This window comes from Gambusia affinis, linkage group LG15 (genome assembly GCF_019740435.1).
Source record: "Gambusia affinis linkage group LG15, SWU_Gaff_1.0, whole genome shotgun sequence".
NCBI lineage: Eukaryota > Metazoa > Chordata > Actinopteri > Cyprinodontiformes > Poeciliidae > Gambusia > Gambusia affinis.
The window spans coordinates 9373308-9400122 of record NC_057882.1 but is presented as its reverse complement, the minus strand read 5'-3'; the positions used below and the strand labels follow the sequence as shown (position 1 = coordinate 9400122).

General features: G+C 37.7%; 2 protein-coding genes across 6 annotated transcripts; one reads left to right on the top strand and one right to left on the bottom strand.

Annotated features, from left to right (window-relative positions):
- Positions 1-3194: 3194 nt before the first annotated feature.
- On the bottom strand, positions 3195-7142 carry angptl5 (angiopoietin-like 5). The gene is made up of 8 exons (XM_044139797.1): positions 7011-7142; positions 5726-5897; positions 5532-5635; positions 5348-5441; positions 4965-5068; positions 4773-4893; positions 4421-4606; positions 3195-4339 (listed from the first exon to the last, which is right to left on the bottom strand). The coding sequence occupies exons 1-8, from the start codon at positions 7065-7067 to the stop codon at positions 4020-4022; spliced, it is 1158 nt and encodes a 385-aa protein (XP_043995732.1). The 5' UTR covers positions 7068-7142; the 3' UTR covers positions 3195-4019.
- A 3801-nt stretch (positions 7143-10943) lies between these two features.
- LOC122844406 (transcriptional coactivator YAP1-like) lies at positions 10944-25532 on the top strand. 5 transcript variants are annotated; one of them, XM_044139791.1, is made up of 9 exons: positions 10944-11508; positions 11852-12084; positions 15575-15783; positions 16360-16514; positions 19540-19641; positions 19872-19969; positions 20047-20201; positions 21157-21257; positions 23511-25532. In XM_044139791.1, the coding sequence occupies exons 2-9, from the start codon at positions 11881-11883 to the stop codon at positions 23684-23686; spliced, it is 1200 nt and encodes a 399-aa protein (XP_043995726.1). In that variant the 5' UTR covers positions 10944-11508; positions 11852-11880; the 3' UTR covers positions 23687-25532. The 5 variants fall into 5 exon arrangements, with proteins under 5 accessions (XP_043995726.1, XP_043995728.1, XP_043995727.1 ...); XM_044139792.1 differs by having other exon boundaries at positions 10947-11508; positions 20077-20201; XM_044139793.1 differs by lacking the exon at positions 19540-19641 and having other exon boundaries at positions 10946-11508.
- The last annotated feature ends 1283 nt before the right edge of the window (positions 25533-26815 follow it).

Below are 26815 nucleotides of genomic sequence, written 5' to 3'. Positions count from 1 at the left end.
TGAACAAGTAGTCAAGTGCCTGTGGCATGTTCCTGCCTCGCTCGCTCTGCCGCCCTCCCCCTCTGTTTATTCTCCATCCTTGAGAAAGAATGCATCCTTCTGGGTCCCACTATGCTTTTATTTACATGACACATTGAACCTCACAGATGTGGAAGGATCCTGGAGGGTCAATTTCTGATCAACTTGTTTTCTTTAATTTCAGCCATCCATGGACGCCTCTCTCTCCTCCTCCTCTCGCTCTCTCTCTTAGCTTGACCTTTGACTTTGCCTTACCTGTGGGAGGATTAATAAAGTAAAGTTTCAGAAGAAAAAAAGATGAATATTCCTTCGTCTTAAGTTTTTGTACATTAAATACGTTTTTGTGTGCGTGTTCAAGTGCATGCATGCAGGAGTGACTGATGGCTGATGAACTGCAGATGAGATTCCTTCGGGGTTTAAATTCCCAGTAGACTTTGCTTCCTGTCCGCTCCTACTTTCAGCTGATCCCTGTCAAGTGTGGGAAAACAAACACACACACACACACACACACACACACACACACACACACACATAAACACATAAACATATATTCCTGAGACATGTAAATTAAAGTTTTCAGTAGCTTTTCTCTGTTTTAGAAAATCCTTGCCTCGTCTCTTGACTGGAGCTCGTTCTCGTTAAAGGTGGCGACGCATTAAAAAAACCCTTAAAAGCCGAAAACAATCTGATAAAACCGAGTCTCTGATGTCTGATAGTCAGAGAGAAAACTGCCTTTTAAGGCGCTGATTGGTGAAGATTAGTCACTTTGGACATTTCAAGCTATGAGAGCGTTAGACGGTTTCAAGGAAAGGGTCTAAACACTGACAAATGTCACCAGTAAGAGTTTTTGTTGAGACTTCCTTCCACAGAGCAGAACAGACCCGAGATCTGGATGTAAACACTGTCAACCCAAACATACACAGTCTGATTGGGGGGAACACAGAGTGCAAAGCACCTGGATGAGCCTCAGTCTCTATCTGTGTGTGCCTGTGTATTGATGGATGCTGCCAATATATGCACATACCAGACCACACAAAGAGCCAGAGTTCCTACAGAGTTATCAGCTGCGTTAATAAACCTTTATCACGCAAACACACACAAACAGAAAGTAAATTACGTGTTCCTGCGTGCAGAACATAACAGCAAGACAGAGGTGGGATGCAGATTCCTCAGATGAGCATTCTGGTCTTTGTTTCAAAGCTAAACTAACCTGTGTGCTTTCACGCAACAGCTCTTCTTTTAGGTTGAATATACACAGCAAGGCAATAAAAGATAAATGTAGCTGAAACCTTTTCTATTCTTCCTTTTTTGTCATATTAAACGTTTTCAGATCACCAAATAACTATTAACGCCAGGCTAATATAACCTCTGATAATACAAGATGCAGTTTTCACATTGTTCAGTTACAAAGGGGAAAAGGTGAGTCTTACCAACTATGTTAAAAAAATGTTCATATCCAGAGCTGCACAACATCCAGTATTAGAATGGGAACTGAAGTGAATGCATTCAAATTTTATCAAGATATCTACTAATCGAAAGGTTCTGTATACCCAATGCTTTATAAATCTGGTTGAAACCTTTCTGGAAATCGGAATCCTTTTCTGCCTGAAGGATATCAACCTTTTCTTAAATATCTTTATATCAGGGCAGGACTTGTAGCTACTGAAACATTTTGTCCTATTTTATGTTGACTCTTTTTAAGGGATTTTCTGATTCTACAGATGACATCAGCTCACCAGTAACGTTCACTTTTTGTGCTTTGTATGTACTCAGATTATCTCTGATATTAATTTTCTTTTTAGGATCTCAAACATTTATGGAGGGTTTTTCTTTCATATCTAAAAAAAGGTGTTTTCTATTTAGATTGGAAAGCCAGATGTTGAGCCTTCCGGATATGCGGCGGTAAAAGTTGTGCTAACATTGAGCTCTGTAAGATTTCAAGTTAAACTTTGTGGTTCTTTAGCCCTCTGTTGTCACACCTCTTACATCACAGACGCTTTAAAGGGAGCGTTTTTGTAAACTAGGACTTAAATAGATTAACTTTAAATAATAAATATGTCTTCTCTCTGTTTTTTTGTTTCGATAACAATAAGGACCTGCTTGGTGTAGATTGTGTGATAAAGAGTCCGTTTTTATGTGGGTCATTTTGTATGTTATCAGCTGAAGTAGATCTCAGTACAAACATAAAAAGCTTTAAACACAAATTTTGATCACGTTTCTTAAAACTCAATTCTGATTCTTGATTAGGTTTGTGGATTTAAAAGGTTTAGGTTCTTGACGTATTAAAGTTGGGGTCATTAGCACCACCTGCTGGACTGAATTGGTTCTTTTTTTTAATCAAAATCTGTTTCACCCGTTGCTGCTTCTCTGAAATTACAACCCCAGTAAGCACACTAAATAACTTCTATGTTAAACACAATTTAAGATATTTACTTTTAGTTGTAAGTAACGACAGTGTTAATTTTATTTTGTAATAATTGCGCTCAGTAAGAAATTGATAGCATTCTCAACATTCTTGACTCTGACTCTGTCATCACTTTAAGGAGTACATCAAAGATTATGCTTTGACACTCACACACACACACACGCGCACGCACACGCAAACACACACACACACACACCCACACACACTCATTAGTTAGAATTTAGATTGACCTGTTGACCTTACAGTTGTACTTATGCAGTGTGGGAGGAAGCCAGAAAGCCCAGAGAGAAACTACATTTGCATGTGGACAACATACAAAAAAACTGAACCCAGGACCTGCTTGCTCCAAAGCAACAGAGGTACCAAGTGGACCACTATTGGTCTATATGTCTCTTAAGAGGTCACTAATTTTACCCAGCAGTTTATAAGTGTGAAGGGTGCTACTCTCCTTTTAAATAATTGCTTTTTCTTGCTGTTCTGGTTGGGTAATTTTAACCCAGCTAATTCTGTAGATTTTTGCTCTTCGTTATGCGATTTGATCAAATTTATTTCATTTAATACTATTTAAGCGTTAGACTTTTAAGTACTAAAATAGTGGAAGGTTCACCCTACATGTCCGGTCTCTCCACATTTTTCGTTTACAAATTTGCTTTCAATCAGCAGAGACATGATGAGATGGACAGTGAATTTTTAGAAATGATTTATGGCTTCCTTACCATCCATCTTTCAACAAAGCTTGATATGCGACATGTAAATGCAGGATGACTTTATTGTCCACTTGTAATAAGTAAAATCTTAAAATCATATTAATAAAAACCAACTACAAAAAGCTTCGGCTTCACTGTTTCATCTCCTCTTGATGAAGAAGCAAATGGTGACACGGGATTCATGTTTGTTGTTGCAGTTTTTTTAACTAACATTTAGAATCAGATGTAACAAATAAAGACAGGTTACGTAGAAAAAATTATGGCAATTAAAAAAGAACTAGCACAATTTAACAAAAATCACAGAATTTATGTTCATATCAGGGATTTCTACTTGTAACAGTGGTCAATTGTTAATGGCATTTGACCACTGAGTTTAATGCATAAATTTGTCCTCTTTAGACAAGCTGTAGTAATAGTTTCAGATCATAATTATAGTAAACTTTCTTTAGCACTAAATAGCAATACTTTTGCTGATCTTTGAGGAAAATCCTCTATAACTTTTGCAGAACTTCAAAGAGACTTTTTCAAAACTCATCAGGAACTTCCATGGAATTTGAATGGAAATAAAGGAAAAGCTCTATAAAATGTTTGAAAAGTACTTGGTAGATTACAGAAAAGTTCCAGAAAGTAACTCAGGAGTCTCAGGAAAGCTTGATTTAAAAAAGCTCTTAAAGGTATCTGCCAAAATTCATGAAAGTTTCACAAAGTGCTTGTTAATTTCCTGAAAGTATCTGCTACGTTTTAGAAAGGTTCTTTGAAAGTATTATCTAAGTTCAAGTATAAGTTGTAATGTTTTGCACTACCGAATATTTGCTGTATTAGTAAAATTGTCAGAGGCCCATCATTGCTTCATCCCTCTTCATTTGGTGTCAGTTGTTGGTTGCAAGCCTTCTGATCTTCATCGTAACGGATTTGATGGCGTAAGGGACTCCACTCTGCCTCCAGGTGTCCCAAAGGATGCGCATCCTCTTCCCTTGGTTCTGTTCCCCGTCTTCGGGGGAGCCGTTGAGGTTTGCCAGTCCGCACTGGTTGAACCACCACCCTGTGTGGTTGTGCAGGATGCTGCAACTCTCCACCGTCCTGTTGGCAAAGCTGCATGACGGGTTGCAGCCATCGTTGTCCACGTCCGCGGCACTAAACGGAGCTGTGTCCTGGTTCTGCTCCTGCTCGTAGCCACGGAAAGCATCGCCTGAGCAAAAACACACATGCACGATGCCACATGTCAAACGGTTTGAAAATAACTGTAGATGTCTTCCTTGTTTGGTCACACCTGCACTGCCTGCATATCTGCCCAAGTGGATTCTGAAGAACTGGGTTTCATTGTCGAGGCGGAAGTCGTCATAGGAAGCGTAAGACGTGACGTCGTTGTTGGACACTAGAGCGATGTGTAGTTGGAAGCGAGCATCTTTCTGGTTGACGATGTGAAAAACCTTCTTCAGACCCAACCAGTGTTCTCCTGTAGACCCAAAGAAGGAGAAATTTGATGAGGATCAAACTCCACTGGAGCTTTAGGCTTCTCCTGGTTTGATCAAATAGGAGAAAGAGTTGGATTTGTCTTTCTGACCAAAAGGCTTGAAGGTAAACCTGATTCTTGAATTATAATGAATGCATGTATGCACAACCTGCAAGGTTTCCAAAGCCATCAATGTAATCAGCCCAGGATCGTTTGAAGTCATTCAGTCCATCGGTCCTCCTCTGCATCACTGTCCAGCCACCTTCCATGTAGTCCATCTCACAGAACACCTTAACAACATTTGTTTAGGTTTTAACAATGAAAATTAGCCAAACGGGGAATGCCTAAATTAAGTTTGTACCTCAAAAGAAGAGTCTGTTTCTTCTGGATGGATTATGTAAATACCACTGGGGATCTTTGGGACGACTGACATCAGGCTGTCCTTGATGTCACTGCAGTCCCGTCCTGATCGACAGCACAAGCAGCCAAATTCAAGAAAACTTTTGAGCCATTGTTGCTAACAACTAAAGGGGTTCCCTGATGAAAATCTCACTTTGCACACTAATAATTCCTACTTACATATGACTTTTAATTCTATCTTTACCTGATTTAGATGTGATGCCTTACACTTTTTCACATTTTGTCACATTACATCCACACATTTAAGCGTATTTATTTGCATTTTATTTAAGATAGAAAATAACCCTTCAGTTCGCATGTTGTTTGAAGGAGCCTGTGCGTTACCGTGGGACTGGACAGGCTTCATCGAGTACATCTCAGTGTTGCTTCTCTGGACCTCGGAGCTGAGCATCTGCACTTTGCTCATCAGTTCTGAAACCTGGAAATGTGACACAGCAGCGCTCACTACTGGCCAGTTAATTCCTTTAAAGTCTCCGCATCAAATCAGGAAATCCTAACCGGGTTTTACCTGACCACTCAGGACGTCTAAGCCTCTCTGCTGCTCCTCCATCACATCCCTGATTAGCTTTCGGGTGCTGCGTCCAAATGCCAGCAGGGACTGCTGCAGCTGGCCTGCACACACACAGAAACAGACGTGCTTAGTGAGCAGCCAGTATTGATGAGAGAGCCAGCAATGTTAGAAGAACAAAATAAAACCTTCACCACAGATTGAGTGTTTTTCATCCCGGAGGAGTTTGACGGTGATGTCACATGGGATGGAGCACGCATCGTGACCTTTGGTCTGCCTGAAAGCTTTTTGGTCTTTGACAGGTGAGTCAGAGAGTTCCTCGCTCACTGTGTCTGATTGGTTTAAATGGCCAGTGGTACCTTCAGTCTGGAGGTAAACAGAGGAACACAGTTTGATCAGATAGCACACAGACTGCCTGTGATCAGAAAAACACTGGAACTTTTTGCCTTCATTTTTTTATGTAAGGTTAAATGTTACAAGTTATTGCTATTTATTTTAGAACTTTTCAAAAAAAACTCCTCATTATATTGGAAACCGAGCATCTGCTGGAGAATATTTATTCTGCTTTTTAAAAACTTGAGAATCTAATTTACAGAGTTGCTAGCAATATTACTCTGTCAAAGTGTAATAAGTAAATATCAGACATCTTCATCATTTCACCTCTTTTCTCTTTGCTACATCGGGAGTTTTACCTATTTTGCATCCAGGAAGCATTGCATCATTTTCAGGGTCCAACCAGGTGTAAATCTTTAGGATATTTTGTTCCTACTTTTATAGGAAGTGGTTTGGAGTAGCTTCAAATAATAATCAGTAGTCTTATGAAAGTGACTGATCAGTCATTGGTTATGCTCTGTAACATTAAATCCTACTGAAATGCAACAAGAGATTTGAGCATCTTTTTTTTCCAAAATAACTATTTAATGATGAGACATACATTATTATGCTTTAGTTAAGTTTATTGGAATAAAATGGTTGGTTTGCAGACATAAAAGTGAATAAGACTGAGAAGAAATAGCGACGGATGAGGGCATAAAATGGCCAAGAAGCAAACTAGTCTGGAGCTTACTGGAATAAATGGCAGCTGGGATGCAGATTTCTTTAATTGTATGGTGAAAATACCATTAGACACATTATAATGCCTGAGAATGTCAAAAGCACAATTTTCTTAGACCTCAATTCAAGTATCTCAGATTAAAATATTGGGGGGTTTTTAGGGATAAAGTTTTGACAAAACATCCTTCACATTTAAAACAGTGTTCATCTCAGTAAAATATAAAATGGGCTCTCTAACTTTCTATTTTCTTTATAGGATATAAATGTTTTCTTCAAACAATGCCAACTGAGTAAAGCAGCTTGTTTGGGCCTTTCGCTGACAGCTTATGGGTCCTGCATTACTCTGCCTTCCATAAATCCTAATAAATGTTTCATGATACAGAAATGCAAAAAACAATTAACAATTTCCAACATGCATATACATACTGTGGAGGAAACCAGCTGAGGCAGGAGCAGCAGGAGGACAGTTGTTGCCCACATCATCCCAGTCCAACTGTGATTATTTCCTCACTGAGCGAGGGGGCGGAGCTCTTCCCACCAGCTTCGTCATTTATACCTTTTTTTTTTTTTTTTTTCCACAAACTCTCCACATCTACTGTTTGTATTCCAAACCCCTTTTCACTTTCTCCACAGTTCCTCTCACACGTGACAGTGGGAGTGACTGGCTGACGCTGCTCCCACTTTCTCGTAAACTCCCATTACATCAGACGAGTTAAAGAACGGGGTGTTAATGAAAATCTGATGACGTTTCCCAGAAGGAGCTGAATGTGCAGATTTTTACTTTCGTCTTGGAGTTATTTTCCTGTGTGGTGTGTCTCTTAACCAGGCATTGTTGTTTTAAAGGTTACATCCTGCCGGCAGCATGAGAAACAGATGTGGGGAGAAAGAAAAAAAAATAAATGTGCAGCTTGTTTTATTGAACCCCCAGTCTCGGCTTGTGTCGCTGCGTGGGAGCTGCAGCTGAAGGTAGGGTGCAGACAGGGCAGGGTGTTTGTTACTTGTGCTCATGTTTCCTCCAACCCCACGCACTGAGTCAAAGGTCTCCCATAGAGTGAGACCAATTATTCCAGTAAACTGAGCATTTAAGCAGTGAAGAAAGTGAAAAAGCAAAAGAACAGCTGAAAATGCCACAAAGAGTCCAGCTGGAGTCTGTCGCTTTCTTGGAAAACGTTGCTGAGAGTGCCAATGGAAAGGATCACTGCTGTTCCAGGCCTCTGTGAGTCTGCAGCTCTGGTCAGAAAGAGGAATGTGGAAAAAGCATGGCGCTGTTGCCTCAGGGACCCCACATCTGTGCAATTTTATATGCTGCTCAAAAACAGTGTGTCCATGTCAATAACGGGTGAACTCATGAAGATCAAGGGAATAAATAAAGGCCTAGTAAGGAGGATCTAAGTTATTTCAGGAACCATGCTTATTATTACAGCTTGTTACATTTTTTTGTGATTTAATGTTTAGAACAGTTAAATAAATATATCTTAAAAAAAACACAATGCCTCTAAATGACAAAGTGTACAAAATGAAAAGATGCCACCGATAGCGAGACTAATTCCAGTTTGCTGCCAGTGGTAGATTTGTGCGTGCTGTAGTTTACTTTTATTAGGCATGTGGCTTATGAAGTAGTAATATTGCTCTCTATCTAAATTTGTGAAGATAATGCAAAATATCCTTTTCTGATTTCAAATATTTTATTTTCCAAGCAGGTTAAAATGGGGCAAATTTTAACCTACCCCATAATGCTGATTATTTTCTCAAATAATAATCACTGCCCCAATTTGATAGGTTGACTGGGCTGTACAATCACTATTAACTGATTCAAATCTTTGCCATGTATGACAATTCTCTCAAATTTATGTTAAACAATTTGCTACTACAATACTATCTTTATTTGGTGTGAGGAGGCAACTCACACCGATATTGTTGCTGTTTGAAAAAGCAGCTTGAAAACCAAGAAGAATGAAGGAATCAATGAAAATGAAAATAACGAATTACAATTAGACAGCAGCGATTATCTACGAGTGTTAAGCTGCTCACAAAACATTTGTTTTGGTTTACTTTCAACTTTTATTCAGTGGGCAAATTTTTGATAGAAAAGAACACAAAGACAGAGAATACAAGAGTAACATTTACATTTCTTACAGTATTTAGCTCTCATCTTTTTATAGTGAATAAAGGACTAAATAAAAATAAAAGAAGAAATTAATGTAAAAAAAAAGGAGACACTGCCACCTGTTGTCCACAGGAGTGTTTCACAATAATGTTTCTTATCAATGTGTTGCTAAATTTCTGTTCTGGATGTAACCTACAACTATATTATTCTGGATGTACGCTATAGCCATATCACAGAAAATCATCACAATTTTAAAGTAACTCAACCAAAATGCAACTTATTTAAAACTAAATTTTGTTACAAAATCATCAAATTTAGGTTGCTGAAATTATTAGCAGTTTGCTTCTCTGCTCGCAACTTATTTCATGATGCAAGGCTATGTGACATCTGTTCATAAAATGGGATTGTATATACATAATCACTTTTCACAGAGCTTAGGAATGAATGTGAAGACTGACTCAAAACCCGACTGGTAACTCAAGCAGCCTACAGAAAGCATGTTTTACTGTATAAATGTATTCGACGCCGCCAAAGAAGGCAGCAATGACAGTGACTGTGTCTTGACAAAATAATCTCTTTGTTCCACAGTTTTAAAAAAAGAAGGAAAGAAAGAGAGAGAGAAAGAATGAATGAAAGAAACAAAGAAAGGAAGAAAGAAAGAAAGAAAAATTGTTCCCTCTCTTTTTGTAGAGGGAACAATTTACCAGTGCTCAACGCTGTCAATGTTTGCAGTCAGTTTAAAGAAAGAAAGGAAGGAAGATTTTTTTATTTTATTTTTACAACACATTTATTTCTCAATAAAAATACCCTTCAAAACAGTTATCTTCAACATTCAAGCAAACTTTGAATTGAAGAGTAACTTTCCATCAACCACAGAATACACGACATTATGAAAGCACCACAAAGATAAAAAGTTATTCGTCATTGAAAAAAACATAAATTCTGCTTTAACTCTGTTTTCTACCATCCAAATAAGAATAATAAGAAGAAGAAGAAAGAAAGAAAGAAAGTCTACACAGGTGATTACGATCATAGAAAATATGGAACATATGTCAGGTTTGATACTGAGCAGAGCTTCCCTGACGATGAGCAACTTGCCGGGAAGGTTTCTGTCGATCTTTTCCTCACCTTCAATGTTTGCAGCTCCTTCTTAATCACACAGTATCGATCTGTCAGACTGATAAAACACAATGTTTTATTCTTCTCTTTTTGTAGAGGGAACTATTTACCAGTGTTTAACACTGTCCTATTGCTTTTAATTGTTTTCTTTTCCACCTCGAGAACTTAATCAGATACTAGTGTAGGAAAAACCTCTCGACCGCTCAACAACTTAACCACAGAAAATCATTTTCATTAGATTAACTGAATAAATATTCAAATGTGAATTTAAATATTTTGAAATTAAGCAAAAGTACCCTAAATAGTACCCACAAATTGTACTCAAGAAAGAGTAGCACTACTTCAACACATTTTTACTCAAGTAGTCATCCAAGAAATTACTCAAGTAAGAGTAAAAAAAGTATTTGGTAAAAAGTACAGATCAAATTGATCAAATCAAATTTAATATTTAAAAATTACACAATCAGATGGACCAAATTATAAAGTTAAGCTGAAATTTTGGTGTTTAAAGGTACAAAAATGTCAATAATTCATATAAGTAACAAAAAACAACAAAATCAGGCAAGAGAAAGTTTTCCAAATCAGTTAATTTCAATAAAAACAAAACTTATGAAACTTTAACAAAAAACTGCAGGTGTGTGTCTGTGTCGTGTCTGGTGCATTTTTGATTAAAATATCTTAGTTTTTTATTCAGTGGGTAGAAAATCCAGACTTTTTACTCAAGTAAGAGTAGAAATACTTTATCATAAAATTACTCAAGTAAAAGCAAAGTACAGCGTAGTAAAAAAATACTCCTAAAAGTACATTATATTTTTTAAAAAAGTTACTCAAGTACATGTAACTGAGTAAATGTAACTAGTGACTACAAACACCGAAAATATGTCCCTGAATAAAAACACTTTTGGGACTTCATACTTTTGGCTGTCAGTAGTTACCAGCAGCAGCTGAATTGTGGGCTCACTGGTGCGTGTTTTCCGCCAGGGGGCGCTACACTGCGGCTTGAGCCTGCACGGGACAAACAGGCTCCGACTGGGTTGGCCTCATCATGGGGCGGATGTTTTCTCGGCGCAACTTCCCAATATCCCTTACCCAACCCCCCCAAAAATACACAAGACCCTCCAGACCCAGAGTCGGGGGAAAGGAAGGCCTTAATGCGGCGCTTTTATGAGATTATCTGAGGTTGTTGCAGTACTTCACTGTCTACTTCTTGCCTTTACTAGAAACAACGACTGGAAAATGCACAAGCTGGATTTAAAATATAAAAACTAAGTACAGAGTAAATGTGATTATTTCGTTTTCCAGCTGACCAGCTCTAATTCGGAACTGTAAATAAACTCCTGGTTTTCCTGAAGTTTTCACCAGCGATGGTTTACATATCTGTCTTGAGTGTGAAATATTTGCCCTGAGACTGCGGCAGCTTTAAACCCGACAACCCCGCCCCTCCGCACTATCACATGAATCTGGACTGAAACGCTGGATGGGAAAAGTTTAGAGGTCTCGGTGAAATCGCTCTTCCCCGGCCAGTTGGTTGTGCGTGCGCCCTGCCTCGCCTTTTAAAGGGTTTTTACTCCACCGTCCGTGTCGGGGAAAACGGAGTCGGCTTGAGCGTTTTCCACACTGGGACTTCTTTTTCTCCCTGCAGGAATACACAGGGGAGGAGGAGGAGGAGGAGGAGTGGGGACGCTCTGGCTGCTTGAGGTATGTGGGAGGCATGTTGTGCTCTACCGAGATTGATTTTTTTTTTTTTTTTTTTTTTTTGTCCGCGATCTTGGCTTAAATAATCCCATTTCGACTACGTTACCTGACGCTTGATGTTTTTTTTTCTGTTGCTAAATAACTTGGAGAAGTTCGAGCTTCAAACGCCGAGGCAGCGACACAAAAAGTTGAAATGGGGTGGGGGTTTAAAAGAAGAGGGAGGGGGGTCTGAAAGTGTAAACAAATCTGATCATAACTGTTGCACACGGGCGCATCCAACCCTGTTTTTCTTGGCAATCTGCGTTTTACTCTTCGTTTGTTTTACATGAGCGAACTTTTTCTACAGATACGTTTCGATTCCAAACTTTGGGCGACATGGACGCGCACCGCGGCGCGCCTCCGGCGGGGCAGCAGGTCGTGCACGTCCGCGGGGACTCCAAGACGGAGCTGGAGGCCCTCTTCAACGCGGTGATGAACCCCAGCAAGGCGGCCAGGCAGCCCCCGTCCGTGCCGATGAGGATGAGGAAGTTTCCGGACTCTTTCTTCAAGCCGCCGCAGCCCAGAGGCCACTCCAGACAAGTAATATTACTGCAAACTGCTTCACTCTGCAGGATGTCTATTGTTGCATAAAATTCACCAATATTTAGAAATTGAACAGGAAAACACACATTTGCTTGTAGCTTCTGAAATAGAGTAGAAGTTAATCACGATACAACATTGAGTGAAGTACCGCGGTTTGACGATATTTGCTCAAAAAATTAAAACCAATATACATAATCTGATTTTTATTACTATTTTTATCTTTTTTGCCATTATAAAAGAAAACCCATCATCAACTGTGCAGAAATTATTCATTTTAGCTGTTGGGGATTTTAGAGTGGATAACCCAATAGTATTTTCTGAAGTAGTCAGGCTATCTACTCTAGTGATCAACTTGTAATTACCTACATATGAGTTAGCCCAAGTAAGTCTATATTGTTATTATTTATATAAAAAGCACCTAGATGTTCACAGGTAACTTCCAAGGCTGGGGTTTTATATATATATATATATATATATATATATATATATATATATATATATATATATATATATATATATATATATATATATATATATATATATATATATATATATATATATATATATATATATATATATATATATATATATATATATATATGGGCAGATTTAGACAGAGGAAAAACTTTCAGATTCACTGTTGTTCTTCAGGGAGTTCTAGAGAGTTTATTCACAGATTTTTAGCAAAGATCAAATCTAAATGATCTGTTTTCTGTTGGTGTTAAAAGCAGCTCAAGTAGCCACCAGTGCTTTTTCTGCTGCAGCAGAAAAATAATGGACTTTATTAGGATTATAGTTTTAGACCTTTTAAAACTAAAATATGCTGAATGTATTTGCAGAAATCTTATGGTCACAGTTCACTTATGCCAACTTGGTGCCTTCTAATTTTATTCATTTTCATTTTTTTTTTTTATTTTGTATCAGTTTGTTGCCACGTATGACAGTGAGCATGGTCTCTCTGCTCAAGACTAATTGTCTAACTTTAAGTTATAATTAATTTCCTAAGAGTCACATTTGGATTAAATCTTTAGTAATTCCAGCTCTTAACATTGACCATTGCTTTTTACATTGATTCCAAACATATAAAATGAATCCATAGCTTAAACATACAAAAGGATTCAGGATTGAAGGTTTATGTTCATAAATTTACTTTTGTTAGCTGCTCTCTTTGATTTTCATGGACAAAAATAGAGAAAAAAGTTTCGACTGGCCTTTGGTTGGGTATGGAAGGATTAATAGTACCTAAATAAAACTGGTAAACATAAAAACCAGGCTATTATTAATATTTGTTTATAAATACAGTTTTTATCTGTCACAGCATTAAAATGCTTTTGCCATAATCATTTTTCTCTTGTAGTTTAATTTCAGGAGAAGATGTCAGGAGGTCGTGACCCCTATTTAAAACCACTGTGTTCACTAAATACTTTGCAAATAGGAATTTTAACAACAAAAACAATATAATCTGCTGGTTTTTGTACCAGTGTTTTGGGAGTGCAGAGTCCTCAAATCTTAACATAGCAGTAATCATTTCTCTTTTTAGATCCAGGGCTTCATAATTATTTTTTTTTCTAGCCTGTGCAGCTGCGTGGACAGTTTAAAACTGCAACATTTTACTGCTGTAAAACTGATCACAATGCATTCAAAGCAAGGCACAAACTGTCTAAGGTGACAAAGAATACACAGATGCTATAATACTTAAACTGGACTTTGTGCATCCCTGCAGGGCTACAAGAAATCTAATTATGTGTTTAATGTCTCTGCTGAATTCATTTCTAGTTGAATTTTTTTTTTTTTTAGTTTGATACAGGCTGTTGCACTCAGAACTACAACCATGAAAGGTCACTCAGTTTTGCCATTATCGGACCTCTTCATGTTGCGTTTTTGTAGCTGATTTCGTCTCCTTGTCATTTACGGTCCAGTTGTGGGAAAATCTCGAATGAACACAAAAAGGTGCAGAAAGTGGCAAACAGAACTTCACCAGCTGTGAATGAGTGCAATCGTTACTTGAATTTTTTTTTTTTGCAGCATCTAACACATGCAAGAGATTCAGTTTAGGACGTCTAAACCCTAAATATCAGACTGTAGGATGTTCCGGCTAGTGTTTTGTCACTCTTAAAAAAAAAAGTTGAAGTCTCTACAGAGCGGATGCTTAACCTTTTAAAATTAAAATAATTTTTTTATTCAAAAAAATTATAAATTTTAAACATTTTTATGATTTTGTTGTGACAAAGATCCTGCACACTTTAACAGAAAATCAAGCCAATCAGTAAAGGACAAAAATGTAAAAACAAAAAAAAGCTCTTAGGCTGCATGCGGATGCACACCTGTGAACAACCTCACATAAATGAAGTTTATTTATTTTATTTTTTTTGATTTACTTACATTATTTTGTCCCTTTAGTACATACCTGCTACCATTTAAAGTTAACTTGTTTAAGCAGAAGTAAATTTCTGCTACTGTATAAGGATTTCGATGCCATTTGCTCTTTTGCATCCTGCAGACTGTAGTCTGCAGAGACGGAACAACGGATCAAAAGATCTTGTTGCACAAATGTGTCCATCAAAAACACAATCCCATATTATAAATTCACACCATGGCACAGTAACAACATGCTTAAAGAACATATGAGAAAAGAGTGAAATCACAACTGATGGAAAGACGAAAGAAAAACCTTTCAGAGACAGTGCCTAGAGCCGGACGGCAACAGGGGAGGAGCTGCAGGAGTTTCTGCTCGGTGTGCTTCACATGTTTGTGTCCTTTATTGGAAAAGTGTCGGATGCAAGATAAGTTTGTAAGACAGAAGTCTTTTCTTCCAAAGAAAACACCCAAACTTTACTGAAGTCTTCCAAAGCCTTAGCCACTTGTGGTCTGATGAAACCAAACTTGAATTTTGATCCACAATTCCAAAGAAAACAACAGTGAAGCATAAACATGGTAGCAGCAGCATCATGCTCTGGGATTATTACATCTTTTGTAAATAAAAAAATGAATTTGTTTTCTTTTGTTTAGTTCATCAACTAAAGATATGTCCTCATAATCTAAATAATTTGGAAACTTTTGTCAGGCAGAAGAGGTAAATATTGAAAACTGAAGCTGATGGACGCTGATGGACTCTTGCCAAGGAAAACTAAATGTTGGACTTGATCAAAAGCTCCTTAGATTTTGGGTTAAGTGTGTGTACACTTAAGCAAACAGGTCAATACAGCTTATTTGTTTTTTGGTTGAATTATGGAGGAAAAATGCCACGTTAAAGGAGGAAATAAGTTTTGAAATGTTGCATCACAAAATCCTGCCATTTTCCAGCGTACATTTTGTTTTGCAATGAAGCCATTTGGCGGTGATACTGTCCAGCGTGAGAAAGCAAGTCTTGTACAGTCTAGCTTTCGTTACCCATTTGAACTTGTTCTGTTTTTGCTCTCAGTTTATGTTTCGGATTGCCGTTTGTCACTCCGCTGCAGACTTGCTAACCCTGCTCCTTTCTCGTCAGGCCAGTTCAGACGGAGGCGTGTGCGGCTCCCTCGCCCCTCATCACGTCCGCGCTCATTCCTCCCCGGCTTCCCTCCCAGTCAACTCCCTCTCTGCTCAAGCAGATGCAGATGCAGATGCAGCGGCCACACCAATCATACCCGACGATGTGCCACTCCCCGACGGTTGGGAGATGGCCAAGACGCCCACTGGCCAGCGGTACTTCATCAAGTAAGGGGTTCCTCCAGCTTTATCACTGTGTCGCATCTCTGGCTCTGCAGGTTTTCTTTAGAAAGGGTTTCTGTGCCAGATGACAGTTTCCCAAAGCAGGTTGTGCAAGACAGATTCTGAATCAGCAGATTTTGGAACTGGAAAGGGGCAACCTTAATATTTTAGGCTGATAGATGTCCCAAAGGATCATTCCAGCTCTGATATGATTCAAAATATTGTTTTGTTTTTCTAAAAGTTTATTTATTTTTTTGCCACACAAGATCATTTTTCTAAAAGTAAAGTGGCAGAGCTGTACACAGGATTGAAACTCTTGCAAACAGGAAACAGTTGAACCAGTTCTGTGGCCTGTTGGGTTTCACCTTCATGAGAGCATGTTTCCTGCTCTGTGAAAAGCCTCAGATTGTCTCAAGGAGCATAGATGTGCAAGCACATCTGGTTGTACAGGTAAAGCGAGTCTGAGGGAGAGCGCTCCTCGCCCTTCAGGTTACTGCGGTTTAATAGATGCATCGCTTGCTGTGTGTGTGTGTGTGTGTGTGCGTGCGTGCGTGCGTGTGTGTGTTTCTTTCTTTTCTTCAGCCATGTGCACAGGACGACCACATGGCAGGATCCCCGCCTTGCGCAGCTTCAGTCGGCTGCAGCCCAGCATCAGATCGCCTGCACCCCAAGCCACGCCCACTCCTTCAGCAACCCAGCCCCCACTACGCAGCCAAAAAATATTATTACTGAGACAGGTATCACACTGCAGTGCTGTACCCTTTTTGTTGTCATCTGTCTTCCTCTGACCTGGAGTGTGTTGGGTGTTATTCCTTTGGGATTCTCTTTGGGTTGCTTACACTAATCCCTCTGCTTTGAAAAAAGATTATCAGGCTTAATATGCGAACCTACATCAGGGTGCAATTTTAAAAAAAATTCATGCAGGTTCTAAAAGACTTTTTTTCCCCCATTTTTAGCTTGATATAAATGTCTAAAGGGTCAGTTTACCCAAATTGTGTTTCTTTAAATGAGAGAATCAACCACAGGATGTGATGATGCAACATGTGATCATTGACTTTAAGTACAACCTATAAGATCTCATAAAAACTCTTTCTGACTGGGTTTTGCTTTCAGTTGTCATCCACCTGCTTATTAGGCATTATCAGACCCATAATGGTTTTGAGTGTTACTGACAAACCTTCTCTCTGAGGAAAAACTGCTTGGAGAAGCTGTTTGAAAGCTCTGTTAGGCTTCACCCGTCAGAATATTACATTGTGCAGGAAATAATATGCATGTCCAGATCAGTATTCATTACCACTGAAACCGATTAGTCAGTTAAGATGAATTGTTTACCAATGCTAAGTGCCAGGCCAATGGGACATTCAAATTAATCTACTTGCTTGAAAACCCAGTAGTTTCAAATGGCAGTACAATGCCACATCACATTTCATCGATATTACCCCTATCTTAGCTTAGATGCCTGACATGTAGAGTAGTGCAGCAACTGCGTCCCTATTTTTAAAATTGAGAGAGTAATAAATTCGTTTTTGCTCAAATAAAAATCATAAAACAGGGAAGCAAGGTTAAAGCACCGCAAAACATAAGTTGGTGTCCATGTTAATTACTATCATGTCTGTCTTCCACTTATTAACTCGCTCACCAACGATGTTCAGGATGTTGCAGAATCTGTTTTTCTTGATAATAACGTATATTTATTCTCAGATTGAGTTTCAGCTGAACATCCTTTATATTTCCTGTTTCTCTAAGACCAACTTTACTCGGTTAAAATGGGCTTGGTTTCCCAATTTGTTCATCAGACTCGACACTTTCCACTACTTTTGTCAATAAATCAATGAATTGAAGTTTTAGGCTAAATCTAGCATGCTTATTGCATGCTTTGATAGGACTTGTTGATAAATAGACTTGTAACCTATGCAAAACTTTAATCTACTGCCTTTTTAACTTTTGTATTTGCACCTCATATTTGCAGTTTGCGTGGTTACAGTCAGACAGCTGGTATTCCCTCTCCTTTACAGTCAGTGTAGTTTTAAGTGGTGAAAAAGGCTTAAAAAGTTGCATTGTGTATGTTTAAAGTCTTAGTTCAGATCTTTGGCAGACACCGATCTTTTTTTTATTATTATTATTTTCATCCATTCTGAGTTTTTGGGGTTTTTTTGCAGTTGTGATTAGTTCCATCAACATTTTCCACCACACTTGTTTAGTCCATTGTTTACATCTGACCTTGGTACTTGCCAACTCCTCCCAATAAAATTGCAATGTTTGTCACACCTCAATGACTTAAAAGTTGGATGAAATGTGACATGACCGTTCAAGTTGGTCGCACCAACATCAGATAAGGATCCAGTTTTGGAGCGTGTGTGTTAGCAACCTGGGTGTGATATCGAGAAATAAAATTGATTTGTGCTGCTAAAAAAATAAATAAATAAAAAAATGAGATACCAGTAATACATTGGTAGAGAAGTTGGATTTGCGCCACTTTTGTCTGCTGTGTGAACATTTGGTCATTCACACCCAGATTTGTTTGCTCAACAGCAAAATGTGTGAAGCCGTAAAACAGCTTTACAAACCATGCACATGATACAAAAGCAGTGATTTTAAAATATCAACATAAATTAAAAAAGTTTCAGGCACATACATTTTTGAAATGTTAATTACTTACTTAGTTACTATTTGATTGGGTGTTGGAAAGAAGTCGAGACAATGTTGGGGTTTTATTTGCCACAGGTTTTCTGTGAAAAAGTAAAGTAATCAATCATCTTCTTCTTTTGTAACGAGTGCCTCACCTGCATGTATCTATTAAGAAGTAGCGATTAAAACATGTGGATGTCTTCATCCACAAAGATGTGACTCTCAAAGCAGATCAGACTACAATCATTGATTATGGAGATGGGACTCTGTGCTGTACTGTGACACTCAGAGAAGACTTAATGTCCTAACCACAAGATCATCATTGCAAATATTGTAGTCACATTTGTTTGTCTGAGCATATCAATTGGATGTTTCAAGGAATATTTGTCTTTATTAGGTGACAATCTACTTTATTTTGAACACATTTGTCACTTCCCACTCAAGATTATTTATTAATTTTCCTTGTGCATTTGTTTTTGTTCTAAAATATAAAAAGAAATATGGTTCTTTAATTTAAGCAGTAAGCAAAAAATGTAGGGTTGGTGGATTTTGATTTATTTTTTTAAGTTGGAGCATAAGGAAAAAAAAAATCTTTTGATTGTAACATTGCTAATCAAAGTTCACAGAGTTAAATGAAAAGGTTTACACTTTTTCCAGCGTAACCCCTAGTTTTTAAACATTACCTTGGCCCAACTGACTCCTTACCATCTAATGAGTCAAATATTGCTTTCAGAATTTGGTATAAAACAAGCTGAATGTACAATGGACTACAGGACATCACCCAGATCCTCAACTATGGCAAGACCATAATCAGATTGCTTTTTGTTGGCTGATTTTGTAAATGTTCCCAGCATTGGAGACATTGTTTCTTCTGAGAGGTATTTTAAAATTTTTATAGTGTGATTTGGGTGAGCAGACCCTTTAAGGATGGACGTTCGTTTACACACACACCGAGGTTAGGCAAAATGCACATACAAGTTTTTTATTATTTTAATTTTTTTTTTAATTGTAAATAAAATAAAGCAGTGATTCATTTCTCTTCCTAAAATCTGCAAACTACAAACTTTCCTCTCAACACTCCATTGGCTCCATCAACCATTTGCCTTCTCACTCTGTACTTTTACTGCTGTTCAGGTCCACTGCCTGAAGGCTGGGAGCAGGCTGTGACTGCAGAAGGAGAGATGTACTACATTGATCACATAAATCAGGCCACCACATGGGACGACCCGCGTCTAGGTAGCACACTATAACAGATTTTGTGCCTCCTGAGTTGACAATTGTCAATGAGAAACATTGTGTTCCAATGTGCGCTATTAGGACAGCTCAATGTTTGGCAACAAGACAGCAAAAAAGAAGGATCTCAAAGTGTTGGACACTCTATTCTTCATGAATTGTTTCACTGTATGATTTACGTTTCATTTCAAAGAAGTTCATGCATGTATTTTTAATGTTTCTTTGTGTTGTAGCCCCGAAGGTGAACCCGGCCATCCACAGTTTGGCAATGCAGCAAAGACTTGAAAAGCTCAGACTGAAGCAGGGCGTCCTTCCACAATTTGCCCCACAGGTCATAGAGAATACCAAGCTGGAGCGAGTCGTTCCACAAATATTCAATGTTATCTTAAACTTCTGCTTTCTTTAAAGTTCGATGAAATTAAGCATACGCGCATTCAGGTGCAGGAGGCGGGAGGGAGCAACCAGATGCCCGGCGGGATGGACCATGACAGAAGCGCACAGATGCTTGTCCCATCAGTGGATATCAGGATCAGGGCCCTAAACCAAGAGCCTAACCTTAACGGGTACGTCTTTACTAACACAATACTGCAAGTTAGTGAAACGTACTCAATTTACAGTTGTATTGTTCATACATAGAATATTCAGAAACAAATATGTGCCAGTAGATTTGTAAATGCATCTTTATTCCTGACCCTAAATTGCATTTACGGGCCTAGCAGAGGAATAAAAGTTAGCCGATAGCTTGAAGATGTTATATAGTGTTTATATAGAATCTGTCGGATACTGTGTTGTTGCTCAAAAGGGTTCCCAAAACTATTTCTGAAGCAATCAGGCTTGTCCGATCTATTGTCAGACATAATAAATTGGTAGAAGTAAAAGGTCAGGGCCTGAGGTCAAAAAATGGACTCACTCAAATAATGCTGTATGTAGCATTCAGTCAGGTGTCACTGTGACTTACAGTGAGTACTTAGATGCCTGAACTTTGAAACTACTTGAAGTGCCAAAAATTGAAATCCCAGAAAGGAAACTGAGAGTGCAGAATCCAATATGGCAGCCATGCATCAGAGAATATATGAAGTTCCCAAGTTAAATTGAATAACCTCCCTTCTGATGGGAAGTTTTTGGGAATATCTTCCTTTGGTGTTTGAATGCAGAAAATGCTGAGAATGTGTTTGTTTTGGCTTTTTTTTCCCCCCCCACAGCAGTTTTTAGTCTGTCACTCAGAACAACAATTAGTAAAACCCATGGACTTTCCCACCTTACAGCTGGAATGTTGTATTGTTGGCTGCAACATGATTCCCTGATCCAGGTTGAAACTTTTGGCAAATGTGACACAGCATCAGAGTAACTTCAAAGAAACTAAATACAACTTTCATACTGGCTTACAACGTCTGTAACCCCTTTATATTCTTTCATACATTTGCTGAATTATGATGACCGAAATAGTGATTCTCTAAGTGCAAAGGGTGGCCAGACCTGAAAGAAAAAGGTTATGATAATTATTTGTTTCTTACTCAGGGCTCACTCTCGCAACGAAAGCACTGACAGTGGTCTGAGTGTCAGCAGCTTATCACGCACGTCGGACCACATGTTGAGCTCTGTGGATCACATGGACACTGGTATTGTTCCTTATAGCTGTCTTTATTAACTACCAATCCAAACTCATTACATTTTTCTATGTATTTTTGTTCTTATTTGTTCTTTTCTTAAAGCTCCAGTTTGTATTTTTTTTAAATAAAGAATATGTTTGTTTTTTTGGTTTTTTTACATAATTGTGGAACCTATCACCATGTCGTGGTAGCATGCTATGTGACGGGTAACCTTAGAAAAGATCGATCAGCTCCACCTTCTCTTGGAACTCCTGTTGCCGAAATGCTAAAAAACAAACAATAAGAGCCAGGAAGAGGGTCTTAATGCTATTGGTCATCCTCATTTACTTGCTGCTAAATGTGCTAATGGCTGAGAAACAACTTACTGTTACAGAAAAACCGTTTACCACCTGTGGTGCTAACTAGCCTTAGCATTCACAACAGGCTCAGCTAGCTGCAGCATAGCAGATAAGACAAATTGCATAACATTGCGATTGCCAGCGCTAAGACCCTCGTCTGCCTAACAACATAGAGACAGTTTCCACAAATATGTAAGAATTTTTTTTTTTTTTTATAAAAGTTACATATTGCAGCTTTAAGACATTACTGTTTTTCTTTTTTAATATATAGATGGACTTAGTTTGTTAAACTTCTGTACCCAAATTAATTATTTCACCTTAAAAAAAAATTATTAAGTACTTAAATAAACTGAATTCTTGTTAGCAGGGGCATGGAAAGGGAAAGCGATGACAATTCTAAGGGCCCCTGACCAACAGGGGGCCCTCCACAATTTATTTATTTATTTATTTATTTGTTCATAGAAATAAATAAAAAATTGGGGGGCCCTGTCAATTACAAAATTCATCATATTAATGTATGTATTCTAAGAACACAATTGTACTGCTAAATTTTAGCAATAAAAATCAAATGTTGCCCCTTCCAGACCAAAAGGCCCACATCCATAATTGTCCTGAACGCCTCTGGGTTAAATGGTTAAATGGTTCGTTCCTGCTTGGCGAGCTTGACGGTGACGGTGTTCAGCAGCAGTCAGTGGAAAACAAGAACGACTGTGGCGGTTACTGTGCTACTAAGAAAAGTAATAAAATCAGGTTTTCAAAAAAATAGAGAGAGGGAGAGAGAGATAAAAGCAAAAGTGTCAATTTATAACCCAGTTTTTCTCCAAGAGAGGTGGGTTGACTGTGTGAGATTATCAACCATTTAGCATAGTTAGCTTAGCTTCAGACTGCTTCCTTTTCACTACCATCTAATGAATGAAGGAAAAAATTACCAAGATATTCATATATTTAACATGTTCCTGTACCTTTTACCACTGAACAGCAGGTGAGTCAGTCAGCAGCAGCTCTAACCCTCCTGACTCGTCCTCTCCAAAGTGAAATTAAAGCTGCAGTATGTAACTTATATGAAAATATAGATTTTTTTTTTTTTTTTTTTTTTACATACTTGTTAAAACTGTCAGTATGTTTTGACAGTATGGTATGAGAGATAATCTGTGAAAAATCTATTTCCTCTGAGTGAATGAAGTTGATTGACAGCACTAAGACCCTCCTCCTGGTTCTGATTGGTTGTTTTGGTCGGAACATTGCATTACTTCAGCCAGTAATAGTAGTTCAGGGAGGAGATTGATTGTTTTCACAGATTATCTGTCTCATAACAAACTGTCACGACATGGTGCCAGCTTTAACAAAGATGGAGAAAACATATTTTTTATTAAAGTTATGTGCTGCAGCTTGAATAAAAAGCAACTACATAGCATTTTTTGAAAAGTCTGGGTTGCTTTATGTGTATTTTGAATGTTGCTTTTGACTGTTGCTCATGGGGAGAGACATTTCAGTAAACTAAAACTAATAGAAAAAATGTAAGAATCCTATTTGCATACTGTATGCAGATTGTTTCATGTAAAATTCATGAGCAGTAAAAATTGTGCTAGTTATCAGTATTGAACCAAAGAAAGCAAGTTGCAAGCCTTTAAAATTGTGATGGTTTTGATGGGTCAGATAAACTCAAGAAATTGTATCAGCAGCTGCGTAGGGGGGCCCAATTAAAATTTTCGTCAGGGGGCCCAAGATTCCTGGCAGCGCCCCTGCTTGTTAGTGTATATATATATATATATATATATATATATATATATATATATATATAATATTTTTTAAACATTTGTACATTGGTGCAATAAATGTTTGTAAGTTGTCCAGGTTATTGTAAGTACTGGTTTATGAAGGAAAGTAAAATACTTATCTCATTCTGTGCCTGTGATTTGTTCAGGCGACTCAAGTGAGCCTCCCTCAATGGGGCTGCAAGAGTCGATGCCCGTGCTGCCGATAAATGAGGACCTGATGCCCGGCATCCCCGACAGTTTGACTACAGACATGTTGATGGAAATGGACACAGTTCTCTCCGGGCCGCACATGGACAGGGACAGCCTACTGACCTGGCTATAGACGCAAGCAGCCGCCATCCGTTTGAGTGTGGTTTGAAATCAAGCTTTTGTAGCATGACTGAGAATTCTGGGAAATTTGAGTCGGATTTAAAAGTGGTGCAGAACAGCTACTAAGAGAGAATATGCTACGGATATATGTGATGGATATCTACTTACAGAATTCACTTCACTAATGAATCTCACAAAAGCTGGAGGTTTTCTCTGTTTGGGTCTGGGTTTCGCAAATTCTCCTCTTCTTTTCATCCTGGTCCTCCATCCAAAGTCACACTTGGGATTGCCTTAAGTAAGAGTCAAGTGTTCTTGGTTCAGTGGTTTGAACACAAAAACCTGTTAAAGTAGCATTAATGTAACATACAGATTTTATTTAATAAAATAATAAAACATAAAAAAGCTCCTAAATTAGCCAAGTGACTTGTGAAAGTTAAAAGCAGCATCTCATGCTACTACCTCTGGGCAACTTGTGATTTTATTACATGTACTCGGAGTTGTATTTTAAAAACAACTTTTAACAACATTTTTGGCGTAAAGTGAGCAAAGAATCAAAGGATTTTTTAAGGTAAAATCTACGATAGTTTCGAAATCTCAGGGCATCTCTTATTAAAACGGAGGGAATGGTGCCCTCTTGTGGTGAGTCAGAAAATAACATTTCCTCCTTAAACCTACATCAGTTGCGCAAGTTTAAAAATAAGTAAAAGATTCTCAGGATCTGTCTGCCTGGATCAAGAAATCCTGCCGATTCGAAAGAATACTGCCAATGTGTTGGTTTTGAACATTAAATATGTACTTGTAAAACTTTGAGACTTCAATATATAAGCAAATGAGCACATGACCAGGATGAGGTCCAACATAATGCAGGATTTCCACAGAAAACTGCAAGGACGATTCATTAGTTTCTTGTTTTGTGTTTGTTTTGATTCTTAGATTTTCTTTTCTCAATAATGATTTAAAAAAAACCAGCAAAAAAAAATAAATAATAATAATCATATTGATATTGGCCACCGATATTTGGGTAATTTTAAAACACTTTTAGTATTTTTTTCGTTTGTTTATTCAAATATTTTTATTGTAGACTTCTATTCCATGCCAGCACTGAACATGAGCTTCACAGGTGCAGTATTTATTTGGGATTTCTAATGAACTCACTGTGCTGATAGTTGTCTCTTTTTCATTCTACCAAACTCTTGTTTTGGAAAAAACATCTGATTTCTGAAAATCTGTTCCATATACTGATTATTTCTTGATCCAGTATTTTTTTTAATCTTTTTAATTCTGCTTTTCAATCAAAAGTCATGGCAGTGAATGTTGTTGGTGTCAAAGCATCAGAAAGTGAGATGCAAGTGTTTTGTTGAAAGAAATGTCTAACTTAGAAAACTAGCTCCCTTCAAATCCCAAACCTTCATAATTTTCTTTTTTTTAGATTTAGCTTTCTAAATATTGCGTTGATTCTTTGTGTGACTCTTATTTGTGTAAATACATTTAGAATTAAAGGACCCTTCTGAAGTGTTTTCAAACATTAAGTTGATGCCGTACATTTTTGTAATTCCATCAAATCTTCATTTTTAAAGAATGCTTTATCCCATCATTGGTTTTGAGGTTTAAGCTTATAGTGGAGATAAAATTACGCCATTAAGATGCAACAGTTTGTTCAATCATGCAGGCAACTGCAGTGGTCAATTTTATGATTTTTTTTTTCCTTTTTTCTTATTCTAAACATGAGATCAATTTTGATTTTACTCCCTACCGTATGTTTTTACCATTCAGCCAATATCAATCCAAAACAATTAGCTGCCCTGATGTAACAAATATTGGTAAGACTAGTTTATTTTTTTGTTTGTTTGTTGTTTTTTTTTTAAACAATACCTTAAAGAAGATGTGACTCCTGGTAAAGGTGACATACAATTTGAAATGCTGCATTTTTAGTATATTTTATTCAAACTGCAAACATCAGGTCCAAGCATGGGTAAATGAGGGAGTTGTTTTTATTTCCCTTGTTAAGTCAAGCCATGTGAAAACTCTATCTGTTTCTGTCTGCTTGGTTGTTTCTGCAGTGTGTTTAGAGTTGATCTGAGTATTAAGCTATAAATGACCAGACAAGACCATTGGTTCCTAATCGACTTCTTTGTTTAATGTATATGCAGTGCCGTAGCTGAAGTCTTCATTCTGAAAATCCCACAGAAGCAGCCGGTCTTGTTTTTGTACCTCTCATTTAAAGTGCCGAACAGCTTAACAAGTGATTTATTGCACATCATCAAACACACTACCAAGTCTATTATTTATCTTGGCATGCATGACACTTGCTATGTTCTGTATGTTGCATATAATAACATTTATTGAACTATTTACAAAGAGTTTTGAGTTTCTGTTTTTGTTTTTTTTTGTTTTTTACTTGTTTATGCATGATTAATTAATTATAATCAAATTAAAGAAGTTTCTGTTTAATAAACTTTTAAATTACACCTGGATGTTCTGCTTCCTGCTCTGTTCATTTCTACGACCAAACTGCACACAGGTGTATATCTACCTGTAACGGTTTAGCTTAATTGGTAGGATTTATATTTTCTTCCTGGAAATTCAGAGCATTAAAGCATCTCTGCTCCCCATAGTATTTTGTTTTCATTTCCCTTGTATTTGGGAAATAAGAAGACCAAGGGAAGATTTAATTAAAATTTTTTTTAAAAAATTAGAATTTAATTTTTAAAGATTGAATAACATTTTCTAAATTAATTTTTTACATTGGAATTTTCACTCTTTCAATTTTCCAGTTCATCTTAGCATACATTTTTAAGTTCATCAATTGTACTTAAAAATTCAACAAAAAGTCTGGATTTGAACTGAACCGCCCAACCACAAAAACACCCAGCTGATCAAATCCTGCTGTGCATTTGGTCCCTGGAGTTTTCCTGAATCATACTCTTGTTTCTCTCTCGCTCGGATTTGTGTCATTATTGTTGTCATTCTCAACACTCTTCTGTATTTATTAGCTCAACTGTGTATATGGTTTTTAATTGAACTAACTCCTAGCGCTTCTGTAGTAGACATTGAATTTTCCACATCATGAGCCTACCATCGTGGCAGACTGTAGATAACCTATTGATGACCTAATTTGCATTGTGTGGTTTACACATTGCGA